The 24,574-nt window shown below is 40.5% G+C and overlaps 1 protein-coding gene across 2 annotated transcripts in view; it reads left to right on the top strand.

The window, feature by feature from the left end:
• Positions 1–22,001, top strand: part of slc24a3 (solute carrier family 24 (sodium/potassium/calcium exchanger), member 3) — a 189,418-nt gene extending 167,417 nt beyond the window's left edge. Inside the window, exons 8-17 of one of the 2 annotated variants that reach the window (XM_012963175.3) lie at positions 1,943–1,968; positions 2,348–2,401; positions 2,664–2,797; positions 3,465–3,625; positions 4,712–4,979; positions 6,144–6,310; positions 6,947–7,061; positions 8,490–8,602; positions 12,750–12,815; positions 13,501–22,001. In XM_012963175.3, the coding sequence (XP_012818629.1) occupies positions 1,943–1,968; positions 2,348–2,401; positions 2,664–2,797; positions 3,465–3,625; positions 4,712–4,979; positions 6,144–6,310; positions 6,947–7,061; positions 8,490–8,602; positions 12,750–12,815; positions 13,501–13,650 (1,254 nt within the window). In that variant the 3' untranslated portion in view covers positions 13,651–22,001. 2 annotated transcript variants of the gene reach the window in all.
• The last annotated feature ends 2,573 nt before the right edge of the window (positions 22,002–24,574 follow it).

The raw sequence follows: 24,574 nt of genomic DNA, 5'->3' as shown, positions 1-24,574 counted from the left end.
TTGATACAGGTAAATATCTCTCCTCATGTAGTGTATAATCTGGCCTTGATTTCTATAGAAAGTCTGGACTTTTAGGAACTTCTGAGTTCCACAAAGGGAAATCATCAATCTTGTCACGGTCCCCATGCATGTCTATTCGGTTTTCTATGGATTTTTCCCTCTCCTTCCAAAATGTTTGCATGCCTACTGGTATTTGTCATTCATGCAGATCTTCTGCATATTGTTACCCAAGTCATTGGCTGCCAGACATGAAATAAATGTGCTGCTCAGTGGCTCAGCGGCTTCTTAAAGAAAAGATAAAAGTGACTTTCCTTGACAAACGGATTTCGATTTATATCTGTCCTGCAAAAGATTTTTTCTCACCATGAGGACAGATTTGCCTTCTGTCTCTGCTAGAGCAAAATCTGGGTTCCCGATAAATGAGATTTGAATTTAAATGGAAAGAAAATTCTGTCATGGGAAAACATGTTTTTATTTCAGAATACATCAGTGAATAGAGCTTCATGGGGCTAGCCATAGTCTTCATTTCCTAGGGTGCCACAGCCAAGTGACCTGTGCTCTGATAAACTTCAGTCACACTTTACTGCTGAGCTGCAAGTTGGAGTGATATCACCTCCCTCTCAGCAGCCGATCAGCAGAACAATGGGAAGGGAGCAAGATAGCAGCTCCCAGTAGCTATCAGAATAGCACTCAATAGTAAGAAATCCAAGTCTGGCTTGGGACTCCTCCAGTTACATGGGAGTAGGAGAAACAATAGGTTACCTGAAAGCAGGTCTAATGTGTAGTGCTGGCTCCTTCTGAAAGCTCAGACTCAGGCATAATGCACTGAGATAGTAACAAGTCTTCAGCGCTATTAGTGGTCTAAGTGTTTTGTGAAGAATATTGTGCCTTCTATTTGTGTGAGTGGTTTAACTTACCAAACCGTGGTGGAGGACACAGGTTTTAGCATATTAAAATCACTCACATTATTTACAAGAGCACTTCTTGGTTCCAAATTTGTATTAAAAAATAATGCACTGTTTTGATATGTTTTGTTTTACTTTTATGCGCTTCCACTACTTGCTCTATGGACACAATGCACCAATATTACAACTAAAAAAATTCATTTGTTGGTTCAAGAATAAAAGTTTAAATGGAAGAGTGAATTATTTGCTATGTAGACAGTGTAAAAAGTACCCCATAAAATCATGGCAGTGTCGCTTTAAGTGCTGCAGTGGCACAGTCTTCTAGGAAACAATTGAAACATCACATTCGCTTGCTTGTGGCAGTGGATAGGATCCCGTCTATGGAATATGGAAAAGTGATACTGTGGTGTCATCTAGTGGTGACCTGAATAACATTCAAGTATGGAGGGATTTGTGGGGCAAAAAGCATTTAGTTGCAAGTGCTGCAACTGTTCCATTTCCCCATTAATTTTCCATGAAATATACACAGTATTATTACAGCAGTGTTTCCTAAATGTTTTTCAGTTATAAGCTTTGTGAAAAATCTGTTTGCAACCAGTTTTGCAACCTCATTTTATGCTGTTATAGGGAGAAATTCCGCACTGTGTGGGTGGATCATGGAGACATATAGGGGCCCAAACACATCCTTTATGTATCAGAATATATGTATTAAAAAAAAATATTAAATGGTTCAAACCTTGATTGGTAAATTCATCACATGAACACGGAAGTTTACATTTTTTTACTTGCTTTAACCCCTTTATAACCTAATTTACTTATGGAAATTTGGATTCCGTTCAGGATTTGACAAAATCTTTCGGGAATCGCCCAAATCCCAAAATAGTATATACGGTACATCCCTAAGTGGTCTAATTAAATGTGTTTTGTTGTGCTGGAAACAATGGGACATGGTTATATAGTATAAACACATATACCTATTTCATTCAATTCCCTTATTTATTTCATAATTCTAATATAACATTTTTTTTCATTTGCAGTTCATTTATGATGAGAAGGTTTCCTGGTAAGTAAAAGTTTCCTTTTGCAACTCGACTTTAATTGTATAAACAGGAGCACAAATGGCACAATGCTGGCCTTTAAATGGTTATATTATCATGAATATCATTGTAAGACAGTGAGCACTGGCTGTACATAAGGAGACAATTACACTGGGCAATAGGCAGCCAGTAAATTTCCTGAGATGTTTATGTTCCCATGCAACACTGATTGTTATCTGATTAGATACAAGTTGCACTTTAAGTTGGTCATGGTGTTCTCTGCAGTTCCTGAAATAATAACGAAATGCTGAAACAAAGACAATGATAATTAAACATGTAATTTTTGGACGTTGTGTGTCGGTGGGAAAATTTGTCTGTATTTAATAATCGTGTGTTTCCTCCCAGGTGGGAATCCCTGATCCTTGTCATGATGTACGCTGTTTACATTCTTATAATGAAGTAAGTACTTTAGCCATGGATAAAGGCCAAGTGATAGATCATTGCATGCTCCCAAATATTACTGCTCCCTGATTCCTTTGTTTGAATGTGCCTTTTATTATATAGTATTTAATAGCTATTATAAGGGATGCCCAACTTGTGGCATAGGCCCATGAAAGTTATATTAAGGGCCACACACAACCGAAGACTTCATATAATGTTTGACTGTCAAGTTGTGTTTTTGTTTGGAAACTGCCTAACACGGAGTTGTGTTTTTGCACAGGTACAATTCATCTATACACCAGTTCTTTGAAAGAAGGAAAAAAAGTGCAGCCAACTTAGCAAATGGTCTGACTGCTAATTCAGAATTAGATGACAGTGTCCACTGTGAAGCAACTATGGTGCTCCTTAACAAAGGTAACTGTGATACACTGATACAACTGTGCTGTGCTCAATATCATATACTGTATACAGACCTGTCAGCCTTTTCGGGTGTCACCCATATTTATACCTCTGACGGGTACTAGGAAGGACTGCCATGGTCAATAGTCACTTAACACTGTCACTCTCTGTATGCAAGACACTTGAGGACTTACCTCCTCTCCTCCAAGAATTAAAACCACAAAGCAGTGGTCAATGCCTTATTTAACCCTATATATATATTAAATATATATATACTTCAGTGATTACACTTGTGCGGCAGTGTGAGCAGATAGGAGGTGGGCCAAGAGTTTCAAGTCGTATGATTCAATTGCATAGTGTCGGCTGTAGCACTTAGGTACTGCTAATATCTACAGTAACTGGGAGCAACAGGCATATAAAGCATAGAGGACATTTTTAACTTGCAAGCAACTTTCTGATTAATAACAAATGATCAATGAAAATATTGATAATAATTATAGTGACTTGCTACTGAAAAAATTATCTGTCTTCTGCTGTTCTCTGCACTGTTGGTCCTGACTACATGTACCATTAACCTCTCCTCTGCACACCTCACAAAACCTGCCATTAGATAGACTGTCACAGCTTTAAGTTGTCACTGACAGTTCTGACATATGACACACCAACTGTATATTCTTAACAGGAAATTGTAATCGCAAAACTTCAGTCATAATGGTGGACGAGTTGCTTTCTGCGTACCCTCACCAGCTTTCCTTCTCTGAGGCCGGACTGAGGATCATGATAACAAGCCACTTCCCCCCCAAAACCAGACTCTCTATGGCCAGTCGCATGCTCATAAACGAGGTGAGTTTTTCTCAATGTACTTTTTTCTAATGCTTCTATAGTTCCATGCTCCTTATGGCATTGTCTAAGGTAGAGTGATGGGACAGTTGGCTCAGTCAGGGCTACTGGGTGCTAAGTGATGTTTGTGATGTTTGTGCCAATGCACTGCAGGTTACTTCTTAAGCTCTTTTTTAGGAAATGTAGATCTCTCCCAATTGGTTAACATGAAGTGTCTTCTGTTTCTTTGTTTAGAAAATTTAGCAATTGAAAGAATGCTGGTGGGTCCCTTAGTTCTGGTTGGTCCACCTGTCCTGGTGGTCACTGGGCAAATGTCCCTTTTAGCTGTTTATTAAAACAGCCCTGAATGGAGCTGATTGGGATCCATCAGTCTCGAGCCCAAGATATACAGTATGGTTAGATTACTATTAGCTTTTTGCATGGACTTCAATAAGATAATCCCAAGGTAGCAAAAGCAAAAGATATACTATAATAATGTTAAATGCATCACAATAGGCAGTAAGAGTTGCAGTGTTTGCAGCCAATCAGATGTTCCTTTCCAATAGGACACCAGTAAATGCTACATTGGTTACTGAGGGTAATTGGACCTGGTTCAATCTTCATAACCTTTATTACATAATTGTAAACTGTCTGATTTTAAGGTCTACCTGCAACACATAGCAACCAATCAGAGGTTCTTTTCCAATAGGTGGCCCCTAAATGATACATTGTTTTCTGATTGGCTACTGAGGGTTACTAGACCTGGTACAATTTTTTTGACTTTTATTACATAATTGAGAAATGTCTGATTTTAAGGTCTTCCTGCAACATGTAACAATGAGCTCTGTATTTGCTACAATTTTCCTTTTCTGTTATGCTATTGGCTAATCACAAGCCTAAATTGCTTTGTGTCAGAGATATTGGATTTATGTCTGTTAGTTGTCTGAGAATGGCTTCACTATGGGATTGATGGTTGTAGGCAGAAAGCTTAAACAACCTTTCTATTCATTTACAGTATCACTGACCTTTCTTTTCAGAGCCATTTTGAATAAGTATTGATTGCAGCCAGTTTTATTTATGTACGTCTGTGTCGCTCCCCTTTTTTTCCAGAGGCAGAGATTAATAAACAGCCGCGCATATGTAAATGGGGAATCAGAGGTGTCTATCAAGATCCCAATCAAACATGCAGTGGAGAACGGAACGGGGCCTGGGAACTCTACTGAGAGAAATGGGAACAGCAACCGAAGAGACGATGTGGCAGAGGCTGGCAATGAGACTGAGAATGAGAACGAAGACAATGAAAATAACGAGAACGATGAAGAGGAGGAAGAAGAGGAAGATGATAATGACGGACCTTTCACCCCATTTGAAGTCCCATGTAAGATGACCAGTGCACACAGGAATTCATTGTTATTTGCTTAAAGGAAGATCAGTCTGTAGTGTAAAAATCCACTATACTGTAATCTCTTTCAAACATGTGTTATTATAATATATTTTTAATATATTATAATATTTAGTATTTTTACAGCCATTTATGTGTTTAATTTATTTGTGTGTTGCTCAATCTTACATATTTTTCAAGCTGCATACAACACACTCCCGCTGTGAGGCACTGACTCATTTCACCTGCTCTAATTGGATGATTTCAGCATGTGCCGGTGATTTTTATTGCACTGCTGAAAAACAGCATGGTTGAGTGGCCACTAATCCTTGTAGTAGATGTAATAGTGGGGTGTGGTCAGGAATGGGGATAGTGAAATGCAAACAGGGTCTCCACCCCTATCTGCAGGCTCTCCCCAGGTCACACCACTGGCAGTGATATAGGATATTGCATATGGATATGTTACTCTCCTTAGATTTGTTTTTACATTGTATTAATTAAAACAACCAGTAGGTGTCACTATAATACATGTCTACAAATCTTTGACCATATTTCCACTATAGTGTATGGTATTGTTCAGTTTTATGGCCCTTTCTGAACTCCACAGACTTTTATTTATGATGTCACTGCTTAACTATACTTAAGCCCTCAAACAGTTGGACAAGACTTTGGTTGGTTTAAAAATGTGACTCAAGGAGGAGACGCACATGTAACTCATAGTGCACACACACTAAGCCACAGTGGCAATGAAGCAAAAGTACCTGGTTAAGAGCAAATAAAACTGGGGAACCTTTGTGTTTTTGCCAGCGTTTTCTATTTATTTACAATTGTGTCACAGATGCTAACAGAGATGGTAGATCCTGTGGCCTGTGTGGGACCCAAGTGAGGTCTCAACAAAGCAACAGTTACATTTTTGTTTTTTTCTATTGTTCTTGACATTTCTGAAAATTGTCTGTGTCAAAAAAGTGAAAATACATTTATATAAAGATATTAAATGTGTAAATTACCTTATAAATAAATATATATGTATATATGTGTGTGTGTGTGTATATGTATATAGATATATACACACTGGATATGTATAGATACACAATGCTATATTGTTTGTAGGTGGGTGGTTTTTCTTACCTAGTGATTGTTTTGTATCCTGTTTATAAACAGCTGGGAATGCAGACAAGGTGAAATGGATGGTGACATGGCCCTTGTGCTTACTTTTGTACTTCACTGTACCCAACTGCGCAAAACCGCGTTGGGAGAAATGGTTTATGGTGACTTTTGTCTCATCTTCTATGTGGATCGCAGCCCTTTCTTATGTGATGGTGTGGATGGTAAGTGTATGGAGCAGCTTTCTATATTGTATTAAAATAAATGGCTTTGTTAGGCTTAGGGCTCACTTGGCAGATCTTCCTCTGGTATTTTACCCCTGCAGAGAAACACAGTGCTCCCCTATACCACCTCTTGTTCCTGCTCTTCACTTTACTTGCATCTGCCTGTCTCTGTGCATATGGAGTAGCTATTGGCCCTAAAATGTGCATTTTTGATCTGCTTTGTGTAACTGAGGGCCAAACAATCAGATTATTCCTATATCACCCACCTTAGGTGACCCGGTTGTTTGGCTATGCCACTAAAAGATCTAAACGATCCTTTAGGATGTATGAGAATTATAGAGAGGCATATAAACTAATGGCAGCAATAGATTCCTGAGATACAATACTTCCAGGTTGTTGTTCTGGTTTTCTACCCTTAGATCTGAAACCAATTCATGCACAGTTATCTGTTTGGCCGATGGGATTTCCTCTGGTGCAGTCTCAGGGATCTGTGCTCATCACTAACTCTATATTCCCTTAGCAAAGCTCACAGTCTGTGCAGTGATAGGAGTCCCACACCCAACGCATTACACTTAAAAACAAAATAAAGAATAAAGTTCTGTGACTTATATATAATATTATGTGTCTTTCTTACAGGTCACTATCATTGGGTTTACTTTGGGAATTCCAGATGTGATTATGGGAATTACATTCCTAGCTGCTGGCACGAGTGTACCTGACTGTATGGCAAGCTTGATTGTAGCAAGACAAGGTTTGTGCCTGGGGGGCCTATCACCTGTGGGGGATATTTATCCTGTAGACAATTGATACTGAAGGAGTTGTTCACCTTTATATTAACTTTTAATATGATGAGTGCTATTCTGAGACAGTTTGCAAATGGTTATTATTTTTTATCATTTGCTGTTTTGTTCAGCAGCTCTTCAGTTTGATTTTTAACCTAGCAACAAGGCAGTGGTTTGAAAGAGAGACAGGAATATGAATAGGAGAGGGCCTAAATAGAAAGATATGTTATAAAAAGTTACAATAGCAAGAGAGTTGTAGCCTCACAGAGCAATAGTTGTTTGGCTGCCGGGGTCAGTGAAACCCATTTCATGCTGAAAAGAGTTAGAAGAGGAAGGCAAACAATTAAAAAACTATGAAAAATAAAAAATGAAAACCAATTGAAAAGTTGCCAAGAATAGGCTATTCTATACCATACTAAAAACAAAATTGCCAACTGTTTTACAGGAACTATATTGCAATAGAAATAATGTGCAATTTATTGAACTGGTTCAGAGGAGCTAGATTTTCTTCTCGCTAAACCCTTTATTAAACATGATAACAAATGTATTAATGTGCATATATTCCACATGTTTTCACTCTGGGGCCCCTGTGCTGTAGTGTTACCACCCCTCAGACTATGTGAATGGCCCAGTTTGGAAACATCCTGTCAGGTTTTCCCATCAGGCTCCCGCCCCTGGTTAATCTGAAAAGCAGACAAGTCTTTATGGGTTGGATATAAGGTACAGTGCACTGATTATCTTGTGTCCCAAATTTCCTTAAACATTTTGTCAGTAGTATATATTCCTGGGGCCCAAGTAAAATAAAGAGAACCCATTACTTGCCTGTGAGAAGTGCAGGAGACTCATAACAACCTAATTTACTTATTTAGAGGGAAGCTAAATGTCTTATAGAGGATGGAAACATAACAGTAAAGGGTACTATAAATAGCAGTAAGGTGATATCCCCTATATAATGCATCATCGGCCATCAGCAAATGCACACGCAGAGTGTATACAGCAAAATATACATCATAACGCTCAGCCATATGGTGCCGCATGGTGCCGATCCGCTGTACAAAGGAGTTTTGTGTAGACTTCACTCTAAGAAGGAATCAGAAATGTTTTGTATGAAGTTAAAAAGGGACGTCCTTTTTGGAATCAAAATTTAACACAAATTAGATTTGTTGTCAGGTCCCCCTCCTATTTATCTTTTATTCAGGCCAGAGCCTGGCTGTAGGGACCCTAACATCCACACAGCATTCCCAAACTGGAGATCAGAATAATGGATGGTTCAATATTACTACAGAACCACTTCCTACTTACTGGCACATTGTATTCCTACTTACTGGCACATTGCATTCTTTTCCAGCTCTGAACAACTTTGGGAAATAACCTGTTGCCTCCCTTTCTCCATGCAGGAATGGGAGATATGGCTGTTTCCAATTCCATTGGAAGTAATGTGTTTGACATCCTGATAGGACTGGGCCTTCCCTGGGCATTACAGACTCTAGCAGTGGACTATGGCTCATATGTAAGTACTCACAATAACATGGAAACGACCAAACATTCTTCAGTTCTTAACATAAGGGGGATAAGACATAGAAAACCAACATTCAACTATACCGCTATGGGGAGATCAGGGGCCAGTTCTCCCACTAACCAAAGACACTGTGTGAGACTCAGTACTGAATGTGCAGGTTTCCCACAGATACATCACAATGAATATATAGATATCCCAAATTTGGAAGAAATGAATAGACCACTCAGAGTGGACAGTGGACACATGAACTAATGCTCCCAATACCTGTATTTGTAATAGGATGTATGTTGATATTTATTTTCCCTAAAAGTGAACACAGCTACATTGACATCATTTGTTACTGATGGTTTTGTTACTTTTGTAATGTATCAGCAATATAAGCATGTCCAGGGTTGGACTGGGACACCGGGAAATAACCCAGTGGGTCCTGCCTGCCCAGACCTGCTCCCCGGTGGGGATACATTTTGTATGTGTGCTCGGGGGGAGGGGGTTAGGGGGCCTGCGGAGGTCCTTAGGGGGGGTGTGTGGGGGCCCCTTGGGTGGTGTGAGGACCCCTGGGGTGGCAGCCCCGATGGCCTCCACACCCTCCAGTCCAACCTTGAGCATGTTTCTAGTCATACTGGTGCCAAGTTTCTTGATTCCGTTGCTAGCCATAGAAGTAATGATTGTGATCTTCCAGTAGGTCCTGAGCTAGTAACCGGCAGACCACAAGTAGACCACTCCGCTGACAAATCCATTATATCATTGTCAGATTACAATCTTGAAATTTTCAGTAAACTACTGTACATTTACATATATCGAATTGTCATATTATTGCAAAGTCATTAGGTTCCATTTCCATGGCACCGTAATGATATCCTGACAATACCATTACAGCGACCAGTATAACTAGCAGAATTTGTACCCCTGATTATACTTTTATCTGTGTGGCATGGAAAGAGTTAGGGAAAACTAGGCCATCGCATTACCTGAAGGCTTTAATGTATTGGGGATGGGGGAGTGTGCACTGAATATGACAAAGCAGGGGCCCCTGTGCATAGGATTGGGGTTTAGTCCCTCTTTAAACAGGTGAACACCTGGGTTTGTTTTGGACAGATGTGTCTGTATATTCCATGCCTCAGAAGGAACAAGTGCCATTCGTATTCTCAGCCTTTATCTGTTAGAACAATCAATGTCAGTAATAGGCCTGAAGCAGACGTAAAAGTCATTTTCTGCGCCTGTAGCGTTCCGCAGCAATCTTCCCTTAAAGCGTGACCTTAACTGTGCTGCTTTAATATCTGCGCTCGCAGCCTATTGTCCTGTTGCAGTTCAGCTGAGAACACCGCCTGTGTAAGCCAACTCTCAGCTTTCAATGTGCGTGGAACGCTTTAAAAATACTTGGCCCTTGCCAGCATGGCGTCTGCCTAGCAAATTACAGATTTTGTTCCAAAAAGAGCAGCTGCGAGATCTATTAGAGTCAGTTCAGCTTCCTGGCACGGCGAATTCCTCGGCTAGTGTTATTTCCCCAGGGCACTCGCACACACTCCTTATTCAGGAAAATAAAGCAAACCTACACTGTTGTTACTTTCACATCTGATTTGCATACTTAAAGGCTTGTTAAAGTATGTGCTTTTATGTGTGACTGATTCAACCCAGAACTGTTCATAGAGCGCTAGATCTTCTGGCCCATACCTTCTGGGCTGTGAGACTGCAGACTGGAACCATCTGCACCGGCACATACATTTGGTTACACATAAATGAGTTGGCACCACTGCTTGGTGCCAGAATTATACCCTCCCCCACGGATATCTTATCCAGGCCCAACTAGGCAGACAATTCCATTGGCCTAGGATCTCATTATGCTGCTGATGTGATCCCTGACTGTTGGGCTGCATAGGCTCCCCATGTGATCTAACGTTTGTTCTGTGACTGTACATTCAAATGAATGTGATTTGGCCTACCATGAGAATAAGGCCACGTGCCAGGAGAGCTCACCTGTGTATACAGCTTTATATCTCAACAAATTTCAGTGTACAATGGAATACAATTTGCCCAGAAGCAGGAGCAGTAACCCATAGCAACCAATCATCAGATAGAATTTATTGGTCACCTGTGTAAAAGCAAGCATCGTGTTTGTTGCTATGGGTTACTGCTACTGGGCAAACTTAGTGGGGCTCATTGATCAACACTGGGCAAATTGCCCGTGGGCAGTAGCCCATAGCAACCAATCAGTGATTGGCTTTTTTTAGCCCACTGCAGGTAGAACAATGAAAGCAATAATTTGATTGGTTGCCATGGGTTACTGCCCACGGGCAAATTTGGCCAGTGTTGATAAATGACCCCCAGTGTCTTTTATTACATATGGCAATTTGGCTCTTATTATTATGGCCAGAAATGGCATAATCTGCTAATTCCCTGCATGTATTTGCATGCATTTTTTTACATTTACTTTTACTTTTTTTACTTACTTTACTTTTAGTTTGATTTAGCACAGTAACCTTAGTGGGGTTTTGCTTAGGCAACAGATAAGGCATATTGAATACAGAGAGAATTTCAGCTTAAATTCATGTTTTCTGGCTGAAATTGGCTGTTCACCTCTTGTAACAGGAGTATTTTATTGAGCTTCATGGTAGGCCAAACTGCCACCTATTAACCACAGTGCCATCACACTCACCCAATATCTGCCCCCAACTGAAACCTCCCTCCTATCCAACAACCCCCTTTTCCTGTGTTTTTTATGCTTTTACATTGTTTATCTGTCTACTGAAACATTTTAAGTGCAATTAAAATATTATTTCAACCAAACATTTGCCAATAAGCTACCGTCTGTGTCTGGAGGGGCCGAGTCAGCAGCTTTTACCAGCCCGTGTATTGTATATCTTTACATAGAGGGGAAAGAGAGCTCAGAGTTGGAAGCAAAGGTGGCGCCCATGGATGTTGTACAAAAAGGAATCAGAAAAACGGGTTAAAGGCCTCAAGTAGAATACAAAAGAAATATGTAGCCTTCTATTTTTGAAGTTAAAGAACCAGAATTCAAAAGAGAAATGCTTTATATACATAGCGTCCCCTGTGCAGGATCAGAGAGTGGTTACTGCAGTGTCTTTATTTAGGAGAAGCCTATTTATGTCAGTAAGCATTGCAGTTCTGCCTCATTCTGCAAACATACATGTACTGAGAACTACTCTGGAGGGCAGTGCTACCTTACTAAGTGTCATCTTGTCGCCTGCAAATGTCACCTTGCCTGCTGTGCCGGTTTGGCAGCTCACGTTTTTAGAATAACAAGGGAGAAAGTCACCAATGTAAGAATCAGAAAGTCTCCACCAGTTAGATATAAGCATATGTTTGGCCACAGCACGCGGTTTTAATTACACGCGCAGTTTGATTTATTACTATTTACAATTCTTTTGCAGCGGAGCAGCTGTATCAGAGAGTTGCACTGAGCTAATGACATTATTTCCTCTGTTACCTCTTGTTTGCGTTACGTCAGTCCAGAAACCTCCTTATCCCACTCAGCCAGTAGAGCCGATAATACAGCTACTCCAGCTGTTAGGGAAGGAGGAGTTTTTTCAGGAGGTCATGAGCTTTAATTCTTGCCAGTTGCTGTAACACTGGGCCTATGTTTCTACTAGTGGTAGAACACAGTTCTAGAATTGGTACCTTTGGGCGCATATTTGTGTGGCACTAGGACTGCCACCTGCCTGGATTTGAGCCAGACAGCCCGGTTTTCTGAGCTAACTCTGTTAGTTGCTGAATCTGGAAGGTGGCAACATATACTGTATTGTATGGCATGCCAAATACTTACAGTATACTTACTGTAGTGCCCCCCCGCATGGGGAGCACTACAGCAGTGGGATTGACTGGCTTCTGACAGGCATAATTGTATTCAATTAACACAAGAAACCTGATAAACAAAAACAACCAAGATAAGACCATAAGCAATAAGGGTTTTGGCTTAAGCCACACAAGACACAGTACTCTCCCTACTTAGTGTAAAGGACTATCAAACACAGCAAATAAGCATTCACTCCACCTTGCACTTAGGTTAAGCCCAACCCAGCAGAGGGAACTAATGTTACTTAGTTTGATATTGCCATACACTTGGATTTTCTGCAGGATCAAATTTGCTGCTGATAATTTAAATTTCTGCTTTGTTTTACAGATCCAGCTAAACAGCAGAGGACTCATATATTCGGTTGCTCTTCTGCTGGCATCATTGTTTGTTACGGTATGTATAAAACACTCACATTATGATCTATGTATGTAGCAGTGTAAATAAGCATGAACTACAAATCACATGAATTTACAAGGTGCTATGATTTGGGCAACTTCAGTTGTGCTAAGGAGCAGAGTCCTGGCTGAGGCTCTTTGGTTTACTGCCTGCAACTGACTAGGGGAGTTGTGCCCAACTCTGCCCCAGTATGTTTATACACAGGGTGGGACTGGAACACCGGGAAAATACCCAGTCAGCCCTGGCGTTGGTGGGCCCCAGCGGCCCAGACCCGACCCTTTTGAGGCTTCCTCTGGCCTCCAATGTCCTCCCCTGGCGCGTTTCACATACACGTGTTCAGGGACTATAGACTGATATAGTGCCTATAATATTTCGCACTACTTATAGCTAATTACTGTGGGCCCTGGATATCAGATTCTCTGGTAGGAGCTAGAAGGCCTAGTCTGAAAAGCAGAAACTCTAATTCAGTGACTAAATTCTAAAATTATCCAAGCAAATTTGAGTATAAAATGTTAAAAAATGCTTATTAAATGCTCAGCTTTTGCTTTTATGCATTTGGCTTCAGAGGCAAATACCAAATGACTTATTGTCATAAGGGGTTAATAACAAAAAAAACACTGGAAATCTTGAGGTTCAGTGCTGTGTTTTCCTATAATAATTGTCTCTTGTTTGTCGGATGCAGGTGTGTGGCGTTCGCTTTAACAAGTGGAGGCTGGATAAGAAGCTGGGGGTGGCGTGCCTGCTGCTGTATGGCGTCTTCCTGTGTCTCTCCATTCTGACAGAGTTCAATGTCTTCACCTTTGTGAATCTGCCCATGTGTCGGGGGAACTGATGAAGAACGGATCCGGACCTCACTCACCTTTACTGTGCAATACAAAGACCCCACACCCATCATAACGCATGGTGTGCCCTGAGTTTGTGAAATATGTTTTTGTCATTGTTCTTGGGGAACTCTTGCTTCCTCGTTTTCTCCTTTAACTTTTTTGGGGTGAATCAACCTGACTTTACCCTCTACACTCTTTTTGTGGCTCTTAAATCTTAATTCTTATCTTTTTGATCTTTTAGACAGTGACCAGGGTACTAGATGAAACGGCTGCTAACTGGCCCTGAGCCAGCCTAAACCATATCTGCTACAGATCATTTTTTTTAATAACTTTTAAGTTATTTGGTGGACATCTAATCTAATTTATGACTTTAGATTGTTTAGACAATTACAGATGAAATGGAAGGATTCATTACAAGGGTATTGAAGGATCAAGCTCTCAAACCCTCTGTTGTTGAGCACGTTGGAACAACCCTCTTAGGAGCATTCCATTGGTTGAGAACCCCAACCAGAAAGGCTGCAAGTGCATGGTGTCATGAGAATGTCTCTGAGGTCAAACGCGTTGGTCCTGTATCAAGAGAGACTATGAATAGAAGGTTTTATATAATGAACAACTTAGTCTCCTTATGAAGAAAAGAAAAAAACTGTAGCTCATTGCAGGCAGTAACGAGCTGCTTTACTTTTTGAGGCATCTAACGACTTTGTTAAACCAAATCGGTATTTTATTGAAAACCGTTCCAAAACGGGAGCTTGTATTATTGTAGCGAACCGGGGTGCCATGTTCATTGTGTACCGGGCACTGCAAGATCCCCAGCGGGTTCACAGGTTCCAATGTGACCGTGTCAGCTCCTTGTGTTTGTCCAAGCTCACAGTCTGCGTGGTACAGTATTTTTATGGACATGGTTTCATAGCCGCCACTGCTCCTATGGAAACCTGTCGTTTTATTTGTTAATACAGTAATGGACACTGGGTTCAAGAAAAGAAGCATATTTTGCACAAATGCTTTTCGATGACGATACAACACACCACTTTTTGTTTTATTTTTGAGTGTACACTGGATTTGGCTACAGTTCTTTACATTTTTTAATGGCAAATGTATTTATAAGGGAGATCACATACCAAGGAAGGGTTGAATTCTCCTAATCACTCCCATTTTCCACAATAATTGTGTTCAGTCAGCTTGTATAGCCAACTTGCCACTGTCCATTAAATGCTAAACTGCAGATGTAGGGTGCACTGTCTCTCATTGTATTCCCTGCAGAAGGATATTGCGGGTTACCCCAGCAGCACCAATAAGCTAACGACTACCCAGTGTGTCACTGAGCGCCATATCTGCAAGCTCTGTCTCTGCAGAGAGCTGGCATTCTGTATCCGCTGAGAAGTCCAAGTTAAACCAACACTTAAATGATTAGGCATGCACAGGACGGAAGTCAAAACGGCAATACTAGCAGTCTAATGTAATGACAGTCATGAAAGCTATCAGAATATTCAGGGATTTCATGGAAGATAACTGCACTGCGATGTTTATTTTTGTAAGCAAAAAAAATATTATATATAGATATATATATAAACTAGCATTTCCATTGTGGTACAGTGTCTTACATAAATACTATTACAATTACAACAGAAATATGCTTTATTGATAATTGAAACAATGTTTTTTTGTATAAAGCACAGGTTTGTTTAGGGGTTAATATCTGTATTTCTTCTTCCAATATAAAGGGGATACTGCATATGGCAAAACAGGTGTCAATGCGCATTTTAGGACCCTTGCAACCCACCCGCATTGAAGAGAGGGGACAGAGAAAGCCAGATGAACTCACATTGAACCATGTAAACAATTCAGCAACATTAGGGGAATGTAATAAAAATCGGTAACAGGAAAAGAGGGTATTTTTGCACCATGAAAATGACCCCCACCTTCAAGTCTTAAAACTGTGCTAAGGGCATTTACCATTGGTAAAGTGTAAATCTGGATAAAGAAGTCTGGATTTACTTTGGGTATAAACCTAACAAAGCTTCACGAGTTTCAGTGCCCTTTGACCTTTGTTATAGGCTGGCTGTTTGTGAGCGAGTCAATGAAGGACATTAATAAGCGCAATGATTGTATCCATTTTGTTGAGTCTTTTAATCTTTAATGACAGCCAGCTTTGCTGCTGAGGAAAGGAGCCGTAGCATAACTGTAACACCAGGCCCAGACTGGCAATCTGTGGGTTCTGGCAAATGCCAGAGGGGCTGCTGTAAGATGGCGCAGACACTATTTATTTGGGCCTATGTGTACAATGCCAGCGCCTGTTTTGTATCCCAGTCTGGGCCTGTTTATTTCTGCTGGCATGGGTACAGAATTTAACTACATTTTAGCTTTACTGGTATAAGTAGGCATTCCTGGGCAGAACTTTCCTGGGGCAACCTGTTTTGCAGACATATAATCAATCTGTACATCTGCCAAGACCCCATTGGTCCCTTTTCTTTGCCTGATTTGCATAGATATTAACTGTTGGTGTTACTATGTATATGCTAAAGCTCTGATTGGCTAATTTATTGTATCTGACCCCTTCCATTTTAATGATTCAGTACCAAATGAAAACTTCCATTTACACAGGGTTATTCTCCTTCCGTCCTGCAAATGACATATTTTTTTAAATCAACAGATGAATTTTTCTATGAGAAAATTCTGTAAGTTTTGTAAAGAACCATAATTGCTAACCAGGCCATGTTTATCCCCAGATTGTATTCTATACACATACCTGCTATCTGCTATGCAAATATACAGCCCTGCTGGAAGCTGAATGGCAGCCGCCTGTCTCTAGAACCTACAACTGAGATTGTGATACACATTATACCAGGGCTGGGTAACAGCACATTATATTTAGATGCCTATAAAACCCAATCCTTTTTTGTTGTGACTGACCCATTAACCCATAAATGCCTGTTGGCACAGCTGCTCTGGGAATAGCATGTTGCTAAGCAACACACATTTCCCATTAATTTAAATATAATGCAGAAATTAACACTTTAAGTTAACTTCTTAGGAAGTTATTAGAGATGGATACAGAATGCAGGGAGATGGTATGTCTATAGGTGCTCTCAGCCCCACCTGAATATTCTATGAAATGCACTTAGTAAATAAACGAAAAGTCTATTAGCATGTATGTAAAGGGGTAGTTTACCTTTAAAAGAACTTTTAGTGTGATAATCTGAGGCAGTTAGAAATTGGTCTTCATGTTTTATGCTTGATGGCTGTTCACTGATTTAGATATTTTGTTTAGCAGCTTTTTAATTTCAGCAGCTGACTGGTTGCTAGGTTAAATACCCTAGCAGCCATGCAGTAGCTTGAATAGTAGAGGGTCTATATAGTTTTTTGGCAGCTGGGGGCAGTGACCCCATTTGAAAGCCAGAAAGAGGCAGGAGGCAAAGAATGAAGAATGATTGAAAAATGCTAAGAATAAGCTATTCAATAACATAACAATTACATTAAAACTGTACTACCCTTTTAAAGGCATTGTGCTGATATTCTGTTGCTATACAGACACTGAGGATAAATATATACTAATGGAACAAATAAGATGACTGTTGCTAGACTGCTGCTGAGCATTGCCCCCTGTTCCTATGTTACTGCTGACTGAAAGCCATTGTCATAATGAGAAGTGCTAATTGGCCAAGTAAGCTTCCCTGAAACTGGCCAACACGTGGCTTGGAAATATTCAAGTTTCACTGCAGAATTGTCATAGAGAAAGGTTTAAAAGCTTCCCAGCAAATGAATGATGGAGAATCCAGCAACAAACAGATGGGCCAGAGCATTTTGCTTACATAGTGTTTGATTGTTTAAAGGGGAACTATCATGAAAATGTAATATAAGCTTTATGGAAACATTTTATCATCATTTCTGGTGTTCAGTGTGCAAGTGATGTGTCTGCCCTATTCTTTCGGCACAACTGAGGGAACCCTGGAGATACCGCCTGGTCTGGAGGTGGTGGTGGCTCCAGGGTTCCCCTGTGTGAGTAGGTGCAACTCTGAAGGCAGGAAGGACTGAGCAGCACTATATGGAAGTGCAAGAAGCGCATTTAATGGAAGTGGTTTTAGACATCACTGACTGCGGGGAAATTGCAGGGACCGCAACCACACTTGCAAATGTGCATGAACCTTAATATGTTTGACCTGTTATCAAAATGCAAGTTCCAGTTCTTGCATGAAGGGGAGATACTGAAGTAACTTGATTTATTTCAGAACTTTAATTGTTAGTATTAAGTTCCCTATTTCAATGAGATGACGCTCATATTAAACTGTAGTGAATAGGACGACTGCTATATTCAGTTTCTGGTGAGATCAGTTCCACCCTTAGGCCCCAAAACTATTGCTGGCCAACACCTTTGTGCATTTCCAAACAGCTTGGATATCCCTAAGCTCAGTGTGTTACAGTTTAACACTGACATTGTTATATTAGGGACCTAAGTATCAGAGCTGCAAGCGTTTATGTACCTCTCTCAGCAGGGAGAATCTTGTTTTCCTTTTGTAATGACAGGTTATATTAGGCCTATTATATGAGTTACAATGCACAGTTGAAAGGGCAGATTTATATCAGTTAGGTCTAATTTCCCCTTACTGAATCTTTTTCCTCTAATTGAATCACATAGTTCTGCATTCTGCTCAATTATGACAATGAGTTTTCACAGCAAGATATTTGCCACTTTTGTTTAAGGTGTATGGCAATGGCGTGAAGCCTGGTTTTACAGCAGTTACTGCATATCTCTCTCTCTCTCTCTCTCTCTCTCTCTCTCTATATATATATATATATAAACTGCAAAGACTTGTGCATTACCTACACTCACCCCTCCAGTATATATATAAATCCCAGCAGGAAATGGCAAAAGGCCATAGTGATACATGTGGCCATATTCTGCCTAATATATAGTGTTATACAGCCCAATAATAAGTGAGGTTCCCCAATAGAGACATGGGGGGATGCCCATGCCCCAGACCTACAGTTGGAGGAGGCCGATCATACCCAAGATTTCAGCAGGTACCCACATTTACATGTACAGGCATATAAGTAGAAATAAGCTATGATTGTGCGTCTGTGCACAAAACGCACAAAACCCTTAAGTCTGTCCGTGGATCTGTGAGTGAGTGCTGCAATCCTTGCTACATATTCTGGCTGATCTGCAGCTTATCTGACTGACTGGCCTGCAGGGCAACCTGCCTGATGTGTGATTTGGCCAAAAAAAGCAAATCTGAATGGAAGTGAGATGGGCCTATGGCTCCACATGCTGAGGTTGGGCATCAGCAAACTACATGATCACTTTGAATAGACCAACTGCTGGGGTGATAAAACCTACCCTGAGGGGTATATTTATCATGCTGTGTAAAAAGTGAAGTGAAACATTACCATTGATGTTGCTCAAAGCAGCCAGTCAGATGCTTTGTTTTGGTTTTCTAACTGTTGAAATCTAATTGCTGATTGGTTGCTCTGGGCAACATCACCGGTAATGCTTCACTCCACTTTTTACACCACATGATAAATATACCCCTAAGTGATGCCAGGAATGCCCATCAACAAAACATTACCCTATTATAACGGCAGTTTAGGTTGGGATGTACCAAGTTGCATTTATGCCACCTTTCTGTGAGGCCTTCATGAAGACTAGAGCCACTTACATCTCTAAAACAGCCACAAACATATGGAGGTCAGGCGCTTAAATATCAGCGCAGATCCTCTTCGATAAATGAACCCGTCAAGTTCTCAGCCCTGTCTTCCAGTATATGCTTATCCACTTTATACTGAGGTAGAGTATCCTTTATGTTATGTGACTAATGTCACAACTAAGAAAATATTGTTAGAAGTGTGCAGGTCTGACATTGAGATTGTAATATAGAGTGTATAAAGTACCCCCTATTGTAAAATATAAGAATATTATACTTGGGAGTTCCCTGACTATATACAGATACAAGGCTGAAGGCCAAGTGCTTTTATACAGATCATGGAAATCCAAAGTGACTTCTAATATCCTCATATTTTACAACAAGGGTAACTTTATTATAATACAAAACTTTCAGTGAGTCATGTGACCAAAATGACATCACTAAGCACCATTTATAAGGATATCATTTACAGGATATTCATGGCTCTTGTGTATTAGAACAACATTATCCATAGGACATTAGGAAAGTATAGAACTAGGAGGGTTAGAGAGAGCTTTGATATAATTAAAGGATTCAAGACGACCATGTAAATAATGAAGCCATTGTTGAAATGTTTGCCTATTTCTTTACTTTTTTCAATGTATATATGATTGAACGCTTTTTATTTGTTCATTTTTATACACAAAATATATAAAGGTGAAGTTACGCTGCACTCACAAAATAGCACGGTGGGGGGTTCTAATGTCGTGGGAGCCGGGGGCAGATCACAGAGCCCTTTTGCTATGGTTGATGTACTATAGTGGTGCTACTTTTGGGTCTATCTGTATTTTACACTATAACAGCTAAAATGGCAAAGGCACAGTAGAGAGTAATAGGGGGTGTTGCTAAACCCACTTGTGCTTTGTGGTTTGTTCCTTTTTCCTCTGTTCTGCACTGAACATACAGGGGGCTAAGAGACTATAAATGTGGGGGTGGAAAGAAAAATAATACACTTCAAAGGAATGTATTGCACATAAGACTGAGAAATGTATGTGTTTGCACAGATTTATCACATAAAGGGCAATGTCGGCATACACAATTCTGATACTCGCAGAATAATAGGCTACATGTTCCAACCCCCCCCCCCCCCCCATCATTACTGGACTTTGCCACTGACAGAGGCACCCGTGTTCACTGAATTCTTTTTTTAGGACTTTGTGTTACCAATTCTTGTAATATAGGTTTTGTTCACATAATTTATGGATCAATAATTGATAATAATTTAGAAATTATTTAATATTTTAGATTTCTGTAAATAGGTACTGAATTGGAGAAAAAAGGGATGCGCTGAGACATTTCTATATATATATATTGATATTGCACAATGCTGATTGGAAATTATGTTGGTTTGGGGATCTTTTAATTGATGTTGAGTGCTTTAGAGTAACTAGTAATGGCATATCAATATAGAATCCTATCTGGCCACCAGTAAGCAGGCATGCTGGGAATTGTAGTTCACAGAGCAAAGCCTTATATAGAGAATTTGAGAAAGGCAGTCAGCCATTGAGCCTCTGTTCACTGTTTATACAATTTCTCTTGTGGCTTGGGGGTTGCAAGCTTCTAGGACTAGCCCCTTGTATTGTATAGTGTACAAATAAACACTATAAGAATGCACTCTTTAAAGGCTAAAATGCCAGTAGTCACGTCAGTAGCCACAATGTTTCTGGCTGCACTTTTTAGAGAAATTCAGTGAAATGCGCTGTTTCTTCTTTATGGAACCACTTTTTTCACATTGGCACAAAAATAGCATATTTGTATTAAAAGAACACTGACCAACATGATGGTAGGGTCACAGCCAATCAATGGCAGCCATTTTGTATTGGAGGTTAAGTACAAATATCTCAGGAACAGGGGTCATTTATAGAAACATGTTCATTCAAAGAGAATTTGCGTCCAGGTTCTGCAGTTCGCGCAAGCTAAAATATCTGATGGGCCATATGGTTCTGGTGCAACCTAACTTATGCATCTTGCCCTGCCCACCCCTCATGAATACAGAGCTGGGAGTGAAGGCATTGTTGTATTCATGGGGGAAACAAATGCTCCATTCGGGAGTGCAGAGACCTGCAGCAGTTTTATAAAGTACACAGTAGAGTCCAAAGTGCATAAAACATGGTGGAATTTGTCTGGTTGACTTGATAAATGACCCTTCCCTTGATTCAGCGGATTATTTCTCTTTGGAGTTGTAATAAAGAGAATTCTATAAATATATACAAACTATTTTTGAATGAATAAGTAGGACTGCAATGCAATACGGCACTCAGCGCCTCGACAGGGGCCGACTTTGTGTCAGGACTGGTGATAAATATAAAAATATGTCCAGAGATTTACTCTGAAACTTTGTGTTTTTTTTTCTATGTAAGAAAAAGTTATTTAAACTCCGTTGTGAAGGACTGCTGAAAATAAAGTACGGCTGATACCAAGAAGGGGAAATAAAGTGTAAAAAGTATTTGTTCCATTCTAGTTGTGAGAAACAGACTAGAACCAATTTGTTTTGATAACTGTAATAGAATGTAAAGTAACATGGAAAATAATGTCCAAAGTTATTATCTTAAATGTGTGATTCTACGTGTTCTCTTTTTTTTCTTGAAAAGTCTCTATTTAGAAATATATACATTTATACATATGCAGTGTATGTAAATAGTGCAATAAATTTTAGAGAGACCTATTTCATCCCTTCAAAATATATTGGTGGTTTTTTTCCTCTGTCGTAGCTTTAATATACATTGTTTGTCCAGCAATGGGGATAATGTGCTTTTTGGGGCTGTTTGCGGTGTTTCCTATTTGTAGCAGTGTCGGACTGGCCTGCCGGGAGGCTGGGACCTTTCCCAGACCTTAGTGAGCCCTTTGCCCTTTCTGGAGCACAAAGCATTCAAACTTTATATGAGAAAGATATGAAAGGGTTAAGCTGGCCATACACACGCCAACTGCATTTCAAACTATTTTCAGACTGTGTGTGGGCTCCATATTATCGGTCGTTTAGTCACTCGCCCAGGTTAGGACATTTTGGTCAGATAACAATGAAATCTGCTCATGTATTGTGTATCTGACTATATCCTTACAATGTACTGTATTTCTGGGACATGGCTTTTGTACGGCTGGTTTCTGCCAACTATTTCATTTACAGAACATCCTCCGATTTGGGCTTTATCCTACAATTTCAGTCTGAATATTAGGTTTAGACAGATGACCGATATCTGAACATTCGTCGGAAGAAGAGTAAAATCTGAATGTGTACGGCCACATTTAGTTTAGGAGTCTGTGATGGGCACAGGGAAATAACAGAGGACACATTTATTGCCACAGATAAGCAGCAGAATCCAGAGAGGCTGTTAGTTATACAGGACTGATGGAGAGAGAGAATTTGCACAGTATAAATGGGAGAGTAAGAGCTAACAGATTCTTCCAACAACCATGTTCTCTGAGCTGCATAGGGATAGAGATGTTCCTCCTGCACCCTGTCTCTCTGTCCTCTGCACTTTGTCTGTATCCCCAGCATTACTCTGTGCTCTTACACAGCTTGTACTAGCAATAATGCAATAATAATAATCCTTTGTACAACAAACTTCTCAAACATGGAGATACCATGGTTTTTCTTAATAAGAAGAAAATGTTTCAGGGCTCCAGATATAGTGTGCCTTGATATCAGGTTCTCTGGTGGGCACTTGGTGTCCGACACCGACATTTAGTGCAGGCTTTGGCCTCTCCCTGGCTGCCCCCTCATGAATACTGTGCTGCCGACTGCCAAGGAACTTTGCATTGCCATATTCTTTCAGATTTCTCTGCAGATAATTGTGACTAAGCAGATGACCATTCAAGAAAGATCCATGAGTTTGGGTTTGTGTAACAGAGGGAAGAGAGTGGAATAGAGACAGGAAGTGCAATACACAGGCCTGGGAATTGTGCTGAGGTACAACAGCCGTGCGGTGGGTGCCTGTGCTCTAAGACTAATAGCAGTAGGGGCATTTTTCCCACTTCTGCCCTCCTGTACAGGTGAACATTTCCACCAAAACATCCAAGTGTACTGGCAACAAGAATGTCAGGGCCATGCTTTAAGTGCAGCCAATACTGTAAGGGCAAAGTGTTGGCTTAATACATTGCCTATGTTGTTCAGTAGTAAGTGCAGTGAGCATCGCACCCACTTGGAGTTCATCCATTTCAGCCTCAGGTTTTGCCAGACCCTAAGGCCCAAGCTGTTCCCAAGGTTCCAAGCATTTGCCAAACAACATTTCTAAACTATTCTGTGCATCCGTTTATAGGAGCAGGATAATGTATGGACTGGGACTAGTAACATAAAAATCCTTGTAACAAACGTTAATGCAAAGCAGCCCCAGTCACATTCTCATGTAGCCTTGGGTTCCGTGCCACGTGACAAGGGAGGAAATGAGCTACTGTATGTGCCAATATCATGGAGAATTATTTCTTTTTGTTTGCCACAACTACAATTATTTTATTTGTACAGATTTCTAAGGACCAGTTTACTGACCTCTACTCATTTTCACTTTCATTTGTGCCGTATGTAATACCATACACTCCTGGTTCTTGCTCTGTGATTGGTGACTGTGAGTTACATATAACTGTGCCGCCATCACCGCCCCCACCCTAGGCCAGTTTAATGTGGGCCCTACACAATATTGCTACTAGGATATGAGTTTAATGCTTCCAGTGATGGGAAAAAAAAGAGTAGTAAAAACAGGGAGCAGTGTGCAGACAGAGATGGTTGGCTTCATTCAGTGCTGGAGGATTTATTTATCTAGCAGCGTTGCTGAGAGAATACAATCCTAATGCTGTGGCCTCCAGCTCCCGGCAAGCTTAACCCTAAGACAACATGTTGGAGGATGCTGAGATTTGTAGCCCAGCAGGTTGAGTAATGTGAATTAAATACAACTTTTTGCAGCAGCGCAGCAGGCAGGTTGGTGCCTCCTCTCCCCTCTGGAAAGGCAAATAGTGCTGTGATACTGCACTTGGATCATTTGTTGTGACTTTGCTATTGTCACCACTGCCCATTAATTGGAGATCATTGGGCATAATTGAGGGGCCACAGTAAGCCTTTCATTTGGGAGTCTAACGATCAAGTTAAAGTGCAGCCGCCCTTGCCTCTGAGTCCCTCCCCGGTGCGTCAGACACTGCGGCGCTGTTGCAAAGACAAGAGGTGCATATTTGGGGAATGATGCTGAATTTCCACACTTTATCTGCCGACAGTTGTTGCTTTGTGCTCTCCAAAACGTGCAGCGTCTGGAGCAGACACCCAGCTAAA

This window comes from Xenopus tropicalis, chromosome 5 (assembly GCF_000004195.4).
Source record: "Xenopus tropicalis strain Nigerian chromosome 5, UCB_Xtro_10.0, whole genome shotgun sequence".
NCBI classification, from domain to species: domain Eukaryota; kingdom Metazoa; phylum Chordata; class Amphibia; order Anura; family Pipidae; genus Xenopus; species Xenopus tropicalis.
Note: the sequence above shows the minus strand (reverse complement) of the source record. Positions and strands in the feature narration are given on the sequence as shown.